The following is a 15,446-nucleotide window of genomic DNA, read 5'->3' as shown; positions in this document are numbered from 1 at the left end:
CTAAAATTTCTTCATTTTCCTTGTTTAGAATCAGAGGTGCTAGTTTCAAATACTTTTTAGTCTGAAATCTGTATGCTAGATATTGATTAAGGTGGTTTTATTGTTTTTTGTCACTTTGAATAATATTTCTGTTCATGTTAAAAACAAAATCAACTCTCTGTATAAATATATCAGGTGACCGTTAAGGCCCATGGGCCTCTTGTTAATTTGAATAACCTTGACCCACTTTCAAGGTCACATTTGGTCAAATATGTGTAAACATTTAAATGACCTTATCTTAATAAACAAAAGGATAGGGTGGTGATATTTTGTAAGTTTCATCCTGAGATGAAGGGCTATAAAATGTGTTCAACGTAATGACCTTATTGGACTTTTAAGGTCACGGGTGAAATGGTTTTTAAATCTCTTAACAGGTTCTTTTGAATGACTTATAGCCATAAATACTGATATTTTGCCTGTAGCTTTATTTTAGATTACTTTTAATGTTACAAGTGTGAGATTTAGACCAGGTGAGCAATGCAGACCCATTGGGCCTCTTGTACTTCTCTGAATTATAGCAAATATAATCTGAAGAGTACACACTTGAATGAGCAAACATGTTTTAAAACGTGTGTCAAGCAAATTTTGTTTTAAAGAGCAATATTACCACATATGATTTCTAATACAGATAACTGTAAGTGAATCCTACCTTACTGTATTCTGACATTTGTTTTCCATGAAATATACTTACTGAGGTTACATGCAACTATATTTTGCATTTAGCTTGAAATACTCTAGTAAACAATTATGCTAATTAATATATACATGTATATGTGTTTTATATAGAACATTTGCTAAACATGTAACATATTGTCTGTGTTTATCGTTTGATTACCAAATCGACGGAATAACCGGTTACCAAAATTTGACCGGTTTGAAAACCCAAATTTATATATATGGCTATTAAAGAAATCTGACATTTAATTACTTTGAGAAAAATATTTGTTTGAAAATTGAAGAAACGAAAATTCTGAAAAAAAACCTTTAAAATCTGTCTAAACAAAATCCAGTACAATACAGAAACCTGTATAAAGCAGAACCTGCACCCTGGTCCCACTGAATGCAAAAAGATATTGAACCTGTTTAATCTGAATTTTTCTTATACTATTGTACTTACTGCCACAATATGGACATACATTTTGATGTTTAGTTAAGCCACATGTCACTGTGTTTGTTATGTTTGATTGTAGGTGAATGGTACAGCGTGTGCGGTACCCAGAATGGTGATGGCCATTTTTGAGAACTTTCAAAACAAGGTACACTTGTATAAAAACAAATGAAAAAAAAACCCAAAAAACATTGCACTTGCAAAATGAAATTTGATTCAGACAGTAACTGTAGTTACAAAATGTACGCCAACACCAAGGGATATAATATGTTCTGTATATACCGGTCAACTTACATCCTGTCAAATATTCGTCCTTTGCCAGTAAAATCCATGTTCCCCCAGTGTTGATTTTGCCCTTCACATGTAACTTGCTGAAATGTGTTTCTTACAGGATGGAAGCATAAACATCCCAGAGGTTCTACAGCCGTTCATGGGTGGCAGGAAAGTGTTGACCAAGTCAGACGCCATGCCAACCATTCAGTGGATCAAACATGCCAAAGTGGATTGGGAGTCCTAGTGATTTTCTTGTGGAATGTGGAATACACTGCATCTGAAATCTGGACGGTGTGGAACAATTGTCTTGTAAGGAAGACAGGACAACATGGAATGATCGTTAAACAAAAAATATGTGAAGGAATGTCCATGATCAGGAAACAAAACAATATGTAATTTTCTGTGAAGAGAAAATAGGAATGTCCTTCCTTAAAAATATGAAGAAAAATGAGTTGTGATTGCTCAAGGAAAATGTATCCCGATAAATCTTCCACAAAGCATAAAACATTAAAGATTAAAGATGTGTCAATGATTGATGACAACAGTTGTTTAGATCAAGTCAATGTTGGCCTACATTGTCTCAGATCAAGTCAAGTCCTACATTGTCTTAGATCAGGTCAATGTGGACCTACATTGTCTTAGATCAGGTCAATGTGGGCCTACATTGTCTTAGATCAGGTCAGTGTGGACCTACATCGTCTTAGATCAGGTCAATGTGGGCCTACATTGTCTTAGATCAGGTCAATGTGGACCTACATTGTCTTAGATCAGGTTAATATGGACCTACATTGTCTAAGATCAGGTCAAAGTGAAACAGTTGTCTTAGATCAGGTCAATGTGGACCTACATTGTCTTAGATCAGGTTAATATGGACCTTCATTGTCTTAGATCAGGTCAAAGTGAAACAGTTGTCTTAGATCAGGTCAATGTGGACCTACATTGTCTTAGATCCGGTCAATGTGGGCCTACATGTCTTAGATCAGGTCAATGTGAACCTACATTGTCTTAGATCAAGTCAATTTGGACCTACATTGTCTTAGATCAGGTCAATATGGACCTACATTGTCTTAGATCAGGTCAATTTGGGCCTACATTGTCTTAGATCAAGTCAATGTGGACCTACATTGTCTTAGATCAGGTCAATATGGACCTACATTGTCTTAGATCAGGTCAATGTGGTCCTACATTGTCTTAGATCAGGTCAATGTGGACCTACATTATCTTAGATCCGGTCAATGTGGGCCTACATGTCTTAGATCAGGTCAATGTGGGCCTACATTGTCTAGATCAAGTCAATGTTGGCCTACATTGTCTTAGATCAAGTCAATGTGGACCTACATTGTCTTAGATCAGGTTAATATGGACCTTCATTGTCTTAGATCAGGTCAAAGTGAAACAGTTGTCTTAGATCAGGTCAATGTGGACCTACTTTGTCTTAGATCAGGTCAATGTGGGCCTACATTGTCTTAGATCAGGTAAATGTGAACCTACATTGTCTTAGATCAAGTCAATTTGGACCTACATTGTCTTCGATCAGGTCAATATGGACCTACATTGTCTTAGATCATGTCAATTTGGGCCTACATTGTCTTAGATCAGGTCAATATGGGCCTTCATTGTCTTAGATCAGGTCAATGTGGACCTACTTTGTCTTAGATCAGGTCAATATGGACCTACATTGTCTTATATCAGGTCAATATGGACCTACATTGTCTTAGATCAGGTCAATGTAGACTTGCATTGTCTTAAATCAGGTCAATATGTCGGTTTCGTTTGTATAGGTAAAAGAAACTGTGGAACTGGTATTCTTGAATGAAAATGTAAAATGGTTAATCATATCAAACGAGAGCTACTCACCAGACAACTCTTATCAGTAATGGCAGATGGTGAATGAAATATGTGAAATAATTTTGCTGGTTAAAATAAAACAAAAGCGTTATAGTTTTCATTATTAACATAATTTACTTCATCATCAAATACAGGTGTGAAGGCTACCAGTCAGTATACTAAAAAATCTTCATTCACAGTCCTGTTACCTATCTTCTAATGAAATAAATTAACAAAATGTCATACTACATCATTGAACATCCACGGATCAAGTAAACATATCCATTTACTGGACAGAAACATTTTATCTTCGTCTTGCAGAATGACAAGAAAAATTCCTTCAAGCTCTGCAACAGGTAAACATCTTATTTTGACCCTTGACCTCTTTCAGTGACACAGACCTGTTACATACAACCTGTTTATTATCCAAGAAACATAACTTGTATAATAATACACCAGAGATGCAGATAAATATTTGTTTATACTAAGTTTAAGATTTTAAGACATTTACCCTGGAATATAGATTTAAATGAGAATTCATAGCAGCCATTGTATAGATTAGTGTACATTTTAGTCACAATCTAAAAATCCTCTACTGGTTATCTTGAATGTGGTTGTCCCATATAGTAGACTTTTAAGGTACTGTTTGACCTTTACCAAAACAAAATTATCCTAAGAGATCAGTTGTCTCACAATCCTGCCTGGGTTGCTGTCAATGACACTGAAGATTATGAAGGCTAGCAACGTTCCAATGTATCCTGTAAGCCTGACAAACCTGATAAAATACTACAGGGTCCTTCTATACAGCTTTTCCAGGAACCTGAGGTTTACAGTATCATATGGTTTGTTTCAGCTGCAAAAAAAATCTACAAAATAAAGACACTTATACCACAGATGGAGAGCCAACTGTTTGCTAAAGTTTAGAGATAGTTCAGTCCTTAGCCATCAGATCTGACGACAATGCTGTCATCTCTTTGATTTGGATTTTATGTTGTATCTCTGTGTCTTTGTTTTTACTGATTTAATTAGCGATTCTAATGAAGCTTCCTGTCCACGATGTTCGTTCACACTTGAGTCCCGTTTCACTTTGGTCTGAGGTTCAGTAACGTCCCCGTCTCTGTCCCTCTTCCTGTTACTACCCCCGGGCTGATCACGCTTCTTTTTACTGCGTTGGAGTTTCTCTTCCACGATGGCCTCCATGCCCTTGGTACGTTTGTACTCGGGTGCGGTGGGATCGAGATTATACACGTGTGACGAGTACATGGCCGTGAAACGCTCGTCTCCAACATCGACCTGTAACAGATTACAATGGTCACTTTCTGTGAGGAGTCAGCAAACAAGTTGTCTTGTTTCAGTTTTTCAGTTTTTGTTATAAATATTTAATGCAAACCATTCAATTATATAAGAATTTCTCCATATCCATCCTTGTAACCTAGTTAACAGGACAGAAATTACAACAGGACTCTGACCTGGGACCTCTAAGCCAATGATTGACAACAGGTCCCAATGATTAACACATTCAAGATCAACTATTCATACAATGTTACATGCATTACAAAGTGTTTCTACCAAAACATTGTCACTGATAAAGTTAAACGTAAATAATTTATTAAAAAACTTGATATTTGCTAGTTCAGCTTTCCTTAATTTTGCTACACCAGTGATTACTCTTACAATCAAGTTTGGGCTTTGAACTTAGCAGTAACATCATTAAAAATAATCTTTTCAAAATTACCTTAAAATCATCTTCAGATTTGGTTTTACTTTTCAACAAATCCTTCTTTTTGAATTTCCTCTTTTTCTTCTTTGTCGTTGTGTTGTCCTTGACAAGGTCATTGAGGCTGAAGTGATGTCTGTCATCCTCCTTCTCATCCATCATCAACAGGGAAAGCTCCGCCTTCAAAATAAACAGGAAAATATAAACAACCAGCAGAAGCCAGACATACTTCGGGGTTACATGTACAAGGACAGCACCTGAACTCACTGACAAAACGCTTTGGACTTCAATAATGATATTTTTTGTACAGGCAAACTATTCGTTCCTTCTCCTCTCATAAGGAAATGGACGAGTTTCCATGAAGAATGGTCCTCCAACACGATCCTCATGTTGACGGTAAAGCTATTAAACATTGTACCTCCTTTGTTTCTTTCTCCTTCTTTTCCTCTTCAGTTAGCTTTTCTACTACCCTCTTTTTCTTTTTCTTCTTTCCTATATTAAGAAGAAATTTAAAAAATAAAGAATATTAACCAACTAGTGAGAAGCCAGTAGCAGCTGGTTAACTTTAGCTGTAGACATGTCAGCTAACAATATAATGTAAAGACCCTTTACTTGGTCATGTTAACTTTAGCTGTAGACATGTCAGCTAACAATATAATGCAAAGACCCTTTACTTGGTCATGTTAACTTTAGCTGTAGACATGGCAGCTAACAATATATAATGTAAAGACCCTTTACTTGGTCATGTTAACTTTAGCTGTAGACATGACAGCTAACAATATAATGTAAAGACCCTCTTTACTTGGTCATGTTAACTTTACACTATGTCAATATAAACTGCTTTTGACCTCAGATTAAAAGGTTTTTGATAACTTTTTTTTTTTTTTTTTTTTTATACATTTGAGTCTTTAATGGACTACTCTTTAAACAGAGATGTGTATATTATATGTATCTGCTTCAAATAAAGGACACATTACGATAAGATAGGGTCCACACAAGATCTATCATATTGTTTGATTGTATTCAAACCTTTCTGGACTTGTGAGTTGACATCCATAAACTCTGACATGTTAACGCCGCCCGGTAGATCATCATCGCTGAACGCGGCCTCGCCCTCCTCAGGAACATCTTCCCGGTCACTCTACAACACATTTGAATTGGATATTAAATTATATAGATATAGTATACTCTGTCAAAATGGATTCTCTTCAATACAGACTTAAAGAATTTGGTTTCAAACATACAAAATTAACAATTTATACCAAGTGCATGTACTTTCTGAAATACAGAAATATGCGAACTAACCAAATTATACAGTCCCAGATGTGTCCAGTACAGACAGATCTGCAAATCTTCCAGTATAGACAGAGGCCCCTGAAATTACATCATCATCGCTGGCTGCATTTACATCTAAATCTGGTTTTGAATCCATCCCTGATATTAACACTCCAAACTTTCTATTTTTTTCCCTTTTTCATCAACATTTGCACCCAATTTATAGATTGTCATAAAATGTCTTTCTTGGTAAGCAGTAAAGCTACACTCAAATATAACAATGATTAGTTTTGCAAATACACATACCCCGGGTACTATTCCGTCTTTGCATATTGCAGAGTTATCTTCTCTTGGGAGCAGGTATTGATTGTTACGTCACTTGTTTGTGAGAGTAACGTCATCAATTTTTGAGAAAACAACATAATTTTCTCACACAAATCAATGACGTAACAATCAATACCTGCTCCCAAGAGAAGTTACTCTGCAATACGCAAAGACGGAATACCAGTACACAGAAACTACCCTCCACAATTTACCTTATTTGTTTTCTCTTTCACTTTGTTTTCTTTCTTTTCTTCCTTAGCCTTCATCTGTCTTTCCTCTCTTTTCTTCTGTCTTTTCTCCTTTTTCTTTATCAGATACTTCTCCCATGTTGTACTGTCCTTCTCTTCTTCCTTCTTTTTTAGGAGTTTCTCTGTTGTCTGCTTTAAACCTGTGAATGAACAACATTTTTCAATGATTTTTATTTTCTGGTGAAATGTCATTTTATTTGAACATAACTGGTTTGTACAGAAAGGATGAGTTTACCCTAGTAGCAAGACACAGTATTGAGTGTAACCATATTCACTGCTGAAAATTGAACAAAGATAAGATAAGATAACTCGGTAGATAAGCTGGCACATCCACCATCGGAAGGGGTACTCAAATACAAAACTTCATAAAAATATCAAATTAAATAAATTGAAATGTGGAATTTACATAAACAGGTACAAGACCTAATTTCAATATGCAGCTCTCTGCCATCCAAAGAAGTACTCAAACAAAACTTTATTCAAATTAAATTTATACATGAAATGTGAAATTTTGAAGTTTTCGAGTCTTGCACTATATTAAATGACCTTCAGACGACCCACAATTGACCTCTGACCTGGTTCCCATGTGACCTCCATTCCTATGTCCTTATCCTTCTGTTCCTTCTCAGTCTCCTGAATGTTTTGTAAGAGGGCCCTGTATTTGTCTATTTGCTTTTCTTCACTTTCCGATTCCTCCGACTGATTTTCATCATCCGATTCTCCCAAAAAACTACCGTAAGGATCTGGAAGTAAGAATAGAATATGGTGACATTTGTTATAAACTAGAAAATGTCTCCCAGACATGAATGCGTCCTTGGCCTCGGGGTTGAAAGATGATGGCAATATATGTTGACAAAATAGCAAAGAGTTGATCTGTGAATAGCAACAGTAATTTTTGACCTTGGGACCCAAAATAAGAACTCATCTGATGAATTCTCATAAATTACATTTGAATAAACTCTGACAAAATCTGTTTAGAAATGAAGTTGGTCGAGTCATGACAATGAATTGAAACACGATCGGATGGGTCTGACAGGAGAAACACTGCCCCCTCTTGTTGAAGGCATGAAAAATATCTCACACTACTTCATTATAAGATTTACAATTTGCCTACTTACATGCACTGATGAAGCACAGTTAACTACGCTGCAAGCATTATACTTTGAATCCTCAAAAAAGGCAGATTTTTTATTACTCACTATCTTCCTCTCCGGAACTTGAAGCCAGATAGGCCTTGAAATCATCTTCTGTGGCAGTGTCCATCTTGGACGGTGCACGCATGGTCACCTTTAGTCGGTCATGGTCAGTTTCATCCCAGGTAAGGTCCACCTGTCCAAAGGAGTACAATAAACTAATGTCTTAAGTAAGCTGTCTGTAGTAAGTCATTAGCAGAGATTATTTTGCAGTTATCTAATTTCTTATTGTACATGTAGTCCCAGATTAAAAATAAACAATCCTCTATCAAGGATATAATCTAATTTTATTTGTGAACCGCTTTGAGACGACCTACAAACTAGGTTGTGATAATTATTATTATATGAATTAATTGATTGATCTCAAAAAGTAATTTTACTGTTTTATCATTGAAAATGTCATGGTCAAAAATTATCAGGACTTTTAACTCATTTACCCCTGAAATTTTATAATGAACTATTCCAACTTTTGAATTGGAAGGGTTCAAATGTGTCTTCAGGGGTGAATGAGTTAAAAAAACAAAATGGTTGTGAGAACAACAGACATTAAAACATCATCACAATTACGGGCAACTGGATCTTTCTTAAATCATGATAACCAAATAAATACCAGTGGCAGTTGGGTAAGCAAGCTGTACGCTTTACCTTGGATTGACAAAGGGCTGATGTGAAGAATATGGACGGTTTGTACACATTAGAAGTGGGCATGGTGGTGCAGACCGATTTCAGCTCTTGCTGATCATCAAACGTCATATCATCGGGGATAAACCTGTGTTCAGACAGAAACAATTTAACATTAGCTTTGCACACCAAGATAAAATTTAAATGTGTTATACTTTTATTACTGTATACCAGGAAATATTTGCTGTTGTGTAACTGTTGAACTCTTCCTTTCATTCACCCTTTGTAATGAGAGGAAATTTATCATGACAGCAAATATAGGTATGTAATGTCATCTGTTAAATACTAGCTGCTTCCTACCGACTCGGCTTGGGAGAATTCCTCCTCAGCTGAATTGGTGGAGCTTCTTTCTAATAAGATAGAGATCTGTTTTTATGTACAGCATCATCACTCTGTAATCTCATTAAAAGCCAATTTTCGTGAATTTTAAGACGATTATTTCAAGGAGAATGCACTGTTTATGATACTATATAACCTGTCAACAACCACCTGTTTGAGAACTAAGTAAGAATACAGGGTCCGGAGTAGATTTCTACCTTAAATCCAAACGTGTGGCACTACTTTCATACTCGGTGCCATCACACGCCCCGTAGATGGTGTTAGCGGTGTCCACAGAATCAAACTCAGCCACGGCGTAGTAATACTTCAATCTCGTCAGCTGGTACTGCCTTAGCTTCTCTCGATGATATATTGTTCCTGCGTTGAAAAAAAGCACAAAAATTGTCATATAGGAATTTATATCAACAAATTTTAACAAAGAACTATTGACTATTTTTGTTTGTTCTAAGGAAAACAGTTTGTTCAATCTAGTACTAGAGGCAAAGAACAGCATAAATTCCAACTCTGACACCCCACTGTTGTGTCCCTCAAGGGCACATTTGTATATCAATCAGAAACTCTCACCACCTACTGGTACTTTAAAGTGTTCAACTAATAAAGTTTCAGCAACAGTAACTAAATAATAAATTTATGATACACAGAGGTGAAACAACACACAAAGCCTTCCCAAACAAAACCCAACACACATGGAACCCATCAACCTCTCTACTCTCAAAAATTTCCTTTAAAATACACCAACATATACCAACTACCCCCACCCCACCCTGCATGCCTTCAACTTCTCCTGCCTGCGGACATAAACTCACCCTCACCCGATTCACATACACACACAAATTCCCTTTGTACATACCGAGATACCACACCAGCCTCTTTATGACAAAAGGCTATAATTACCCTCAGCATCCTCTGTTACTTCCTCCTCACTATCAAAACCCTCCACTTTAGTAGATTTGACCAGCTCTGTGGGGCCTTTTATTGCCTCCTCTGCCATTCTGGTTTTGCCGAACTCTGATGGGTATATCTGCATATAGATTAACACATAAATCATTGGGGTTGCCTCTTTTGGAAAATCTTTCCAAACTTTCTTGAGGAATCCATTGATCAAATATTACAATATAATGTATGGTATTTTCAGGATTTTTTATTCATATGAAATTAAAATCTGGGCTTTTAAGGGTTGTCAATCAGATAAAGGGACTTTTTAAGTTCTGAAAATCTGAGCGATAAAAGGACATTTTTTATTTGAACTGACAATCTACATACACTTGTATAGTTAGTAATATTTGTGTGGGATTTAATGTTTCTATATTTGCAGTCACCAAAGATATTACAAAACTTAATACCCAGAAAATATTAATACCATAAATAATCATCTCCATGAATAAATGTGAAGAGATAAAAGAAAACCCTGTTTATCCATTTACTACAAAATAATGAGGACAAACCTTGAAATATTAGCCCCACGAAATAACAACTATTCAGTAATTTAAGGACCTTTTACAGCCGAGTCAATTCTCAAGTGACATTTTAGTTTAAGGATATTACTGAGATGATAAAATTTAACTTAGGAACTTTTCAGGGCAGGCAATTTAATTGAAAGATTTTTCAGAATATGGCTGATTCCCACTCACATAAAAGTAAAGGCAGGGGAATCCCCTGGTTAACAGTAAGGGAAGGGAAACCCCCAGGCTAACAGTAAGGGAAGGGAAATCCCCAGGCTAACAGTAAGGGAAGGGAAATCCCTATGTTAACAGTTATGACAGGGAAACCCCCAGGTTAACAGTTATGGCAGGGAAACCCCCAGGTTAACAATAAGGGAAGAGAAATCCCCAGGTTAACAGTAAGGGAAGGGAAACCCCTAAGGTTAACAGTAAGGGAAGGGAAACCTCCAGGTTAACAGTTATGGCAGGGAAACCCCCATGTTAACAGTAAGGGAAGGGAAATCCACAGGTTAACAGTAAGGGAAGGGAAACCCCAGGTTTAGAATGTACCTTGGTATAGGTCAATCCTCTAGTCTACACAAATTCAAGCCCAACATGCTTGTGAGTTACAGCTACCTTTACAGAGCGTCAGACCCCTCCTGTGGGTTGGAAAGAATTGAGGAGGATAAACCTTTACAGAGCGTAGGACCCCTCCTGTGGGTAGGAAAGAACTGAGGAGGACAAACCTTTACAGAGCGTAGGGCCCCTCCTGTGGGTAGGAAAGAACTGAGGAGGACAAACCTTTACAGAGCGCAGGACCCCTCCTGTGGGTAGGANCCCCTCCTGTGGGTAAGAAAGAACTGGGGAGGACAAACCTTTACAGAGCGCAGGACCCCTCCTGTGGGTAGGAAAGAACTGAGGAGGACAAACCTTTACAGAGCGTAGGGCCCCTCCTGTTGGTAGGAAGGAACTGAGGAGGACAAAGATGTCTACAGCCTTGATCCTGTCCCAGTCAAGGTTACATACGGCCAGTCTTAGTCCCAGTTCACTGGCCTCTGGAGCCTCCCTGTCCAGCTCATTCCATTTATGATCTACTCCGCCATCTGGAGTAAAAATTCAAATCACATTTAATCAATTAATGAAATGCTGATAAATAACATTGGCTTTCCATTGATGTCTTATCTGTGAGATACAAAGAGATACATATTACCTACCGATGGTTTGCAAATAGTCTTCATCTGTGGTTTAAAATTCAGTCACATATCCAGCACCACAAATATAAATTACTTACTTCTTGCACTGGCTACAATAATTTATATACATACAGTATATAAATCATAAATAGGTTTTTTGGGAGGGGGGTTTCCGAAAAAAAAAAGAGTAAGTTACATATATACAATTGTATGAACTGAAAAATATCAGATGAAATCCAACAATCACTGCTTGACAATAACACATCACTAAGTTTTCCTCAGTACAGCTTGTACTGCAGGTCCAATTGTAACAACTGTACCAACAGGGCATGATCCTTTGATAAGACTTACTGCCATGTAGGGTTTCAATAAGATTTCCTGTAACTTGTATCCAACAAAGTAGGCAGTTAATTTCAGTACATTTTCATATAGTACCCCATTACTATTCTTCTCATTTTTCCATTAAAGTAGCCAGTGAAATGGCTGTGGTAGAAAGGTAATTTTACCGGCTACTGGCTACAAATGAAACCCTTGTGTAAGACCAATACGTTTACATGTACCTATGCGCTATGAAATGCATAGCTACAGTGATATATTCATAGAATTAATATTCCCAAACTTTGTAGACTATATATACATCTATATGTTGAATTTGAACAATAGTCTTTTAGTAAGCACACACAAAAACAAACGAATTACATGATAAGATTTCAGGATTGTGTCCCTTTAAACACAGATTCTGCAATGATGTGTAGGCAGAACTTGGTTTCATATACTAACCTACTAATTTTGTCAGCCCTTTTTCCTTCTCCTCCTCCTCCTCATCGTCATCATCACTGGAACTCTCCAGGTTTCCTTCTCCACGGGCCAAATCTCTCCCTTTTACATCTGCGTAATAATGGAACTAAAATGTTAGCTGATGTGTATGCCTAAAACTTAAAAGATCAATGGTCTTTTTTAATCAACCGAAAAAAAATCAGAATTTATTAAATCAAAATATGAATTAAGCATACCAGGAATTGTTTGGCATTACAGAGGGTGAGATACATGTATATACTGTCTGGTGAACATTTACTTGTATCAAATATTCACATCAAATATATATTCATCTTTTAATATGGGTCAGACTAAAAAGAAATGAGACAAAACAGTATATCTCAGTCATAAATACTGAATACACATTTTCAGGTTAAACCAGGTCAACAATGCACTACAACAGTCAATTTACATGCAATCACCAATATCATTAAATATAAGACACTATGGTAGCAGTGTACAGTAGTGTACGGTGGCCATGGGTGAAATTTTTGTACAATGAATAACCCTGTAATATTACATGTATCAAAATTTAAAAATAAAAAATCAGCACTAAAATTGGCATATACATGATGAAGTGGACTATGTGGGCTTCACATTTAAAAAAAATTGAATTTGGTTTGAGACTACATTTTGGCCATTTACAAATCTGTGTATGTAGTCTATTTTTGTACTCAGCACATGTGTAAATATTGTGAAAAATCTAGTTGAATAACCTTTGCTAAAACGTGAGTATTTATGTTACCAGGTAGGTGAAATATTTGGTTAAAAAATCATGTCTTTTTTGCATTTTTTGGTGTTTTTTGATGTGGTAACCATATGGTTTTCACAAGTCCCAAATCTGGGGAAATCACTTTTTGAAAAAAAAATCATTCTTCTAAAATAAAGTATTCAAAATGTAGTGTATATATATATATATATATATAGAATAAAAACAAATTTTTCAGATCGTCCGCTAGGCCTTTCTGCCTTCTAGGGCTTCTTCAGGTGGATTCCTATATATATATATATATATATATGTATGTAGGTTTGTTGTGCAGGATGAATCCGCTATCCATGTTTATCTGATCATGAGACATGCCCTTTATTTTAAGGATCAAGCCATTTCTACTGTACTCTGCTACCTATGTTGTAGGAACTCTATGTTACATTGTTTACTTTCTCAAATCTTACAATAAAGGTGCTTTGACTCAAGGTTCTGAAATTATACTGTATAGTTGGTAATATTTGCGGGGGATTTGCAGTCACAAAAGATTGCACTAAATTAAATACTCAGTGATTATTCATAATTATTGTAAACATATAACGATATAGCAGAAAAGTCCTATTTACCCTTTTACTGCCAAATAATGGAGGTAAACAACAATTTGATATCAATGTTATTTTGATAAAACATTTGTAAATTAAATCCCATCACACAAATCAACATGCATATTTTTTTCCTGGCCATGTTGTGTGAAATTTAACCCCTGGGAAATAGTTTTGATATGAACAATCGCAAAATATTAGCCCCACTTTATATGCTGTATGTGAGAATAATGTATAAATGGTATTACCTGTTTCACTGTCTTTCTCTTCATCATCACTTGATGAGGATTCAGCTTCCTCATCACTTAAAGAATCTTCATCTTCATCCTTCTCCTTACTTCTTTTATCTCTAGACTTCTTTCTATCAACAAGGACATCTTTATTTTCCTGGCCTATTTTAGGTTTCTTTTTCAATTTCTTTTTCTCTCTATCCTCATCGCTTTCATCACTATCTTCCTCTTCACTGTCCAACTCATAAAACTTATGGAGGTCTTCATTTGTTGACAAGTTCAAAGGACGTCCTCTTTTATCTATGGTGTATTTCATCTTAAATTTCTTGTCAGAAAACATACCCTTGAATCTTTTGTCAATTTTCACCTTACGGTCCTGTCGCGGTATTCTACGGAACCGATGGTCCATAGCAATGTGTGAGAACCTCTTGTCCTTCATAACGTCCTCCATCTTTGTCAGAGGATGTGTTTGACCTAAAGAAGACAAATTAAGCCATGTACACGACGATGAACCTAGCCCAGTTGGGCTTAGATAAAGCCATCAAACAGAAAAAAAGAGATATGCATACTGTGAATACTGACTTTACTTTTTTGACTATTAATTCTGGGCAAGATTAGGTGAAAACACTACAGATTTCTACTTCTACCAATACGCGGCCACCATCAATAAACTGATTATTCTGCCACTTTTGAAGATAGCAATGTAGTTTAATTCACTATAGTTAGTTTGTCTTAGTTTACAACATAAAAACTACTACAATACTAACAATAGGTACTTGAAAAATTGAAAAATGTTTGTTTTAAATAAATGACTTCAACTCCTGTTTGAATTGATGCATGTAACTTTTATTGTTACAAATTATATTAATCAATCAAACAAAAGGCCAAATGGGACTGTATCAATCATGTTATATATGATCAATGCTGAGACACACATCTCCCATCTTCAAAAGAGATCAAGTGCAATATAACTAAAATAAATTTGACAACCCTTAATTTTAGTAGTCCTTTATCAACCTTTAACACAGTACACATGTACTTGCACAAGCTAATTTAAATGACAAGGATAGCAGCAGAAATGTTTGGGACTTGTCACAAATATTACATTTCCAAACAAACAAATATGATACATACAACAAACAGATCTTCTCTCTGTCCTCAGAAAAAAGGATTGTCCTTTGAAAATTCCAAATACCGAATAAACATACAACTTCTTGTTTCGAGTTGACAGCTTCTGGATATCACACGTGTTTTTACCGGAAGTAAAATTGTTTACGTTTCGTTGTAGCAGCAAATAAAACAAAAATGTCAGTAAAGTTGTTCCAGCTTTATGATTATTTTTTTCTTATAACTGACATAATTGTTTATCGTAAAAGCATTTCTTTATTTTGAAATCGGAAAGAGATATTGTTTACGGTAATATTATATTAACATCGAGTCTGTTACTGTTGCCA

General features: G+C 36.0%; 2 protein-coding genes across 10 annotated transcripts in view; one reads left to right on the top strand and one right to left on the bottom strand.

Annotated features, from left to right (window-relative positions):
- The window catches only part of LOC110447921 (serine--tRNA ligase, mitochondrial-like), a 32,683-nt gene extending 29,758 nt beyond the window's left edge, over window positions 1-2,925 (top strand). Inside the window, exons 14-17 of one of the 9 annotated variants that reach the window (XR_002462657.1) lie at window positions 1,230-1,295; window positions 1,539-2,067; window positions 2,192-2,282; window positions 2,466-2,789. Coding sequence is in view for 1 of the 9 variants with exons in the window: in XM_021493911.1 (XP_021349586.1) it covers window positions 1,230-1,295; window positions 1,539-1,664 (192 nt within the window). In the remaining 8 variants the exon portion in view is untranslated. The other 8 variants (XR_002462655.1, XR_002462656.1, XR_002462653.1 and 5 more) reach the window with 8 other exon arrangements.
- A 111-nt stretch (window positions 2,926-3,036) lies between these two features.
- Window positions 3,037-15,255, bottom strand: LOC110447920 (ESF1 homolog). The gene is made up of 14 exons (XM_021493909.1): window positions 15,127-15,255; window positions 14,011-14,466; window positions 12,419-12,526; window positions 11,376-11,548; window positions 9,919-10,045; window positions 9,222-9,381; window positions 8,650-8,773; window positions 8,011-8,140; window positions 7,387-7,554; window positions 6,776-6,951; window positions 5,994-6,105; window positions 5,383-5,456; window positions 4,983-5,144; window positions 3,037-4,540 (listed from the first exon to the last, which is right to left on the bottom strand). Exons 2-14 carry the CDS (start codon window positions 14,441-14,443, stop codon window positions 4,214-4,216), a joined length of 2,274 nt encoding a protein of 757 aa, XP_021349584.1. The 5' UTR covers window positions 14,444-14,466; window positions 15,127-15,255; the 3' UTR covers window positions 3,037-4,213.
- Between the last annotated feature and the right edge of the window lie 191 nt (window positions 15,256-15,446).

This window comes from Mizuhopecten yessoensis, unplaced genomic scaffold (assembly GCF_002113885.1).
Source record: "Mizuhopecten yessoensis strain PY_sf001 unplaced genomic scaffold, ASM211388v2 scaffold3667, whole genome shotgun sequence".
In the NCBI taxonomy this organism is placed as follows: Eukaryota; Metazoa; Mollusca; class Bivalvia; order Pectinida; family Pectinidae; genus Mizuhopecten; species Mizuhopecten yessoensis.
Note: the sequence above shows the minus strand (reverse complement) of the source record. Positions and strands in the feature narration are given on the sequence as shown.

What these genes read in the sequence shown, in the direction of transcription:
- LOC110447920 (XM_021493909.1), bottom strand. Translation starts at nt 14,443, where the DNA reads ATGGAGGACGTTATGAAGGACAAGAGGTTCTCACACATTGCTATGGAC. An exon ending in TGAAAGAGAAAACAAATAAG is followed by an intron (nt 6,106 to 6,775) that starts GTAAATTGTGGA and finishes AATGTGTTGTAG; the next exon opens with AGTGACCGGGAAGATGTTCC. An exon ending in AGGAGAAAGAAACAAAGGAG is followed by an intron (nt 5,145 to 5,382) that starts GTACAATGTTTA and finishes TTTATTTTGAAG; the next exon opens with GCGGAGCTTTCCCTGTTGAT.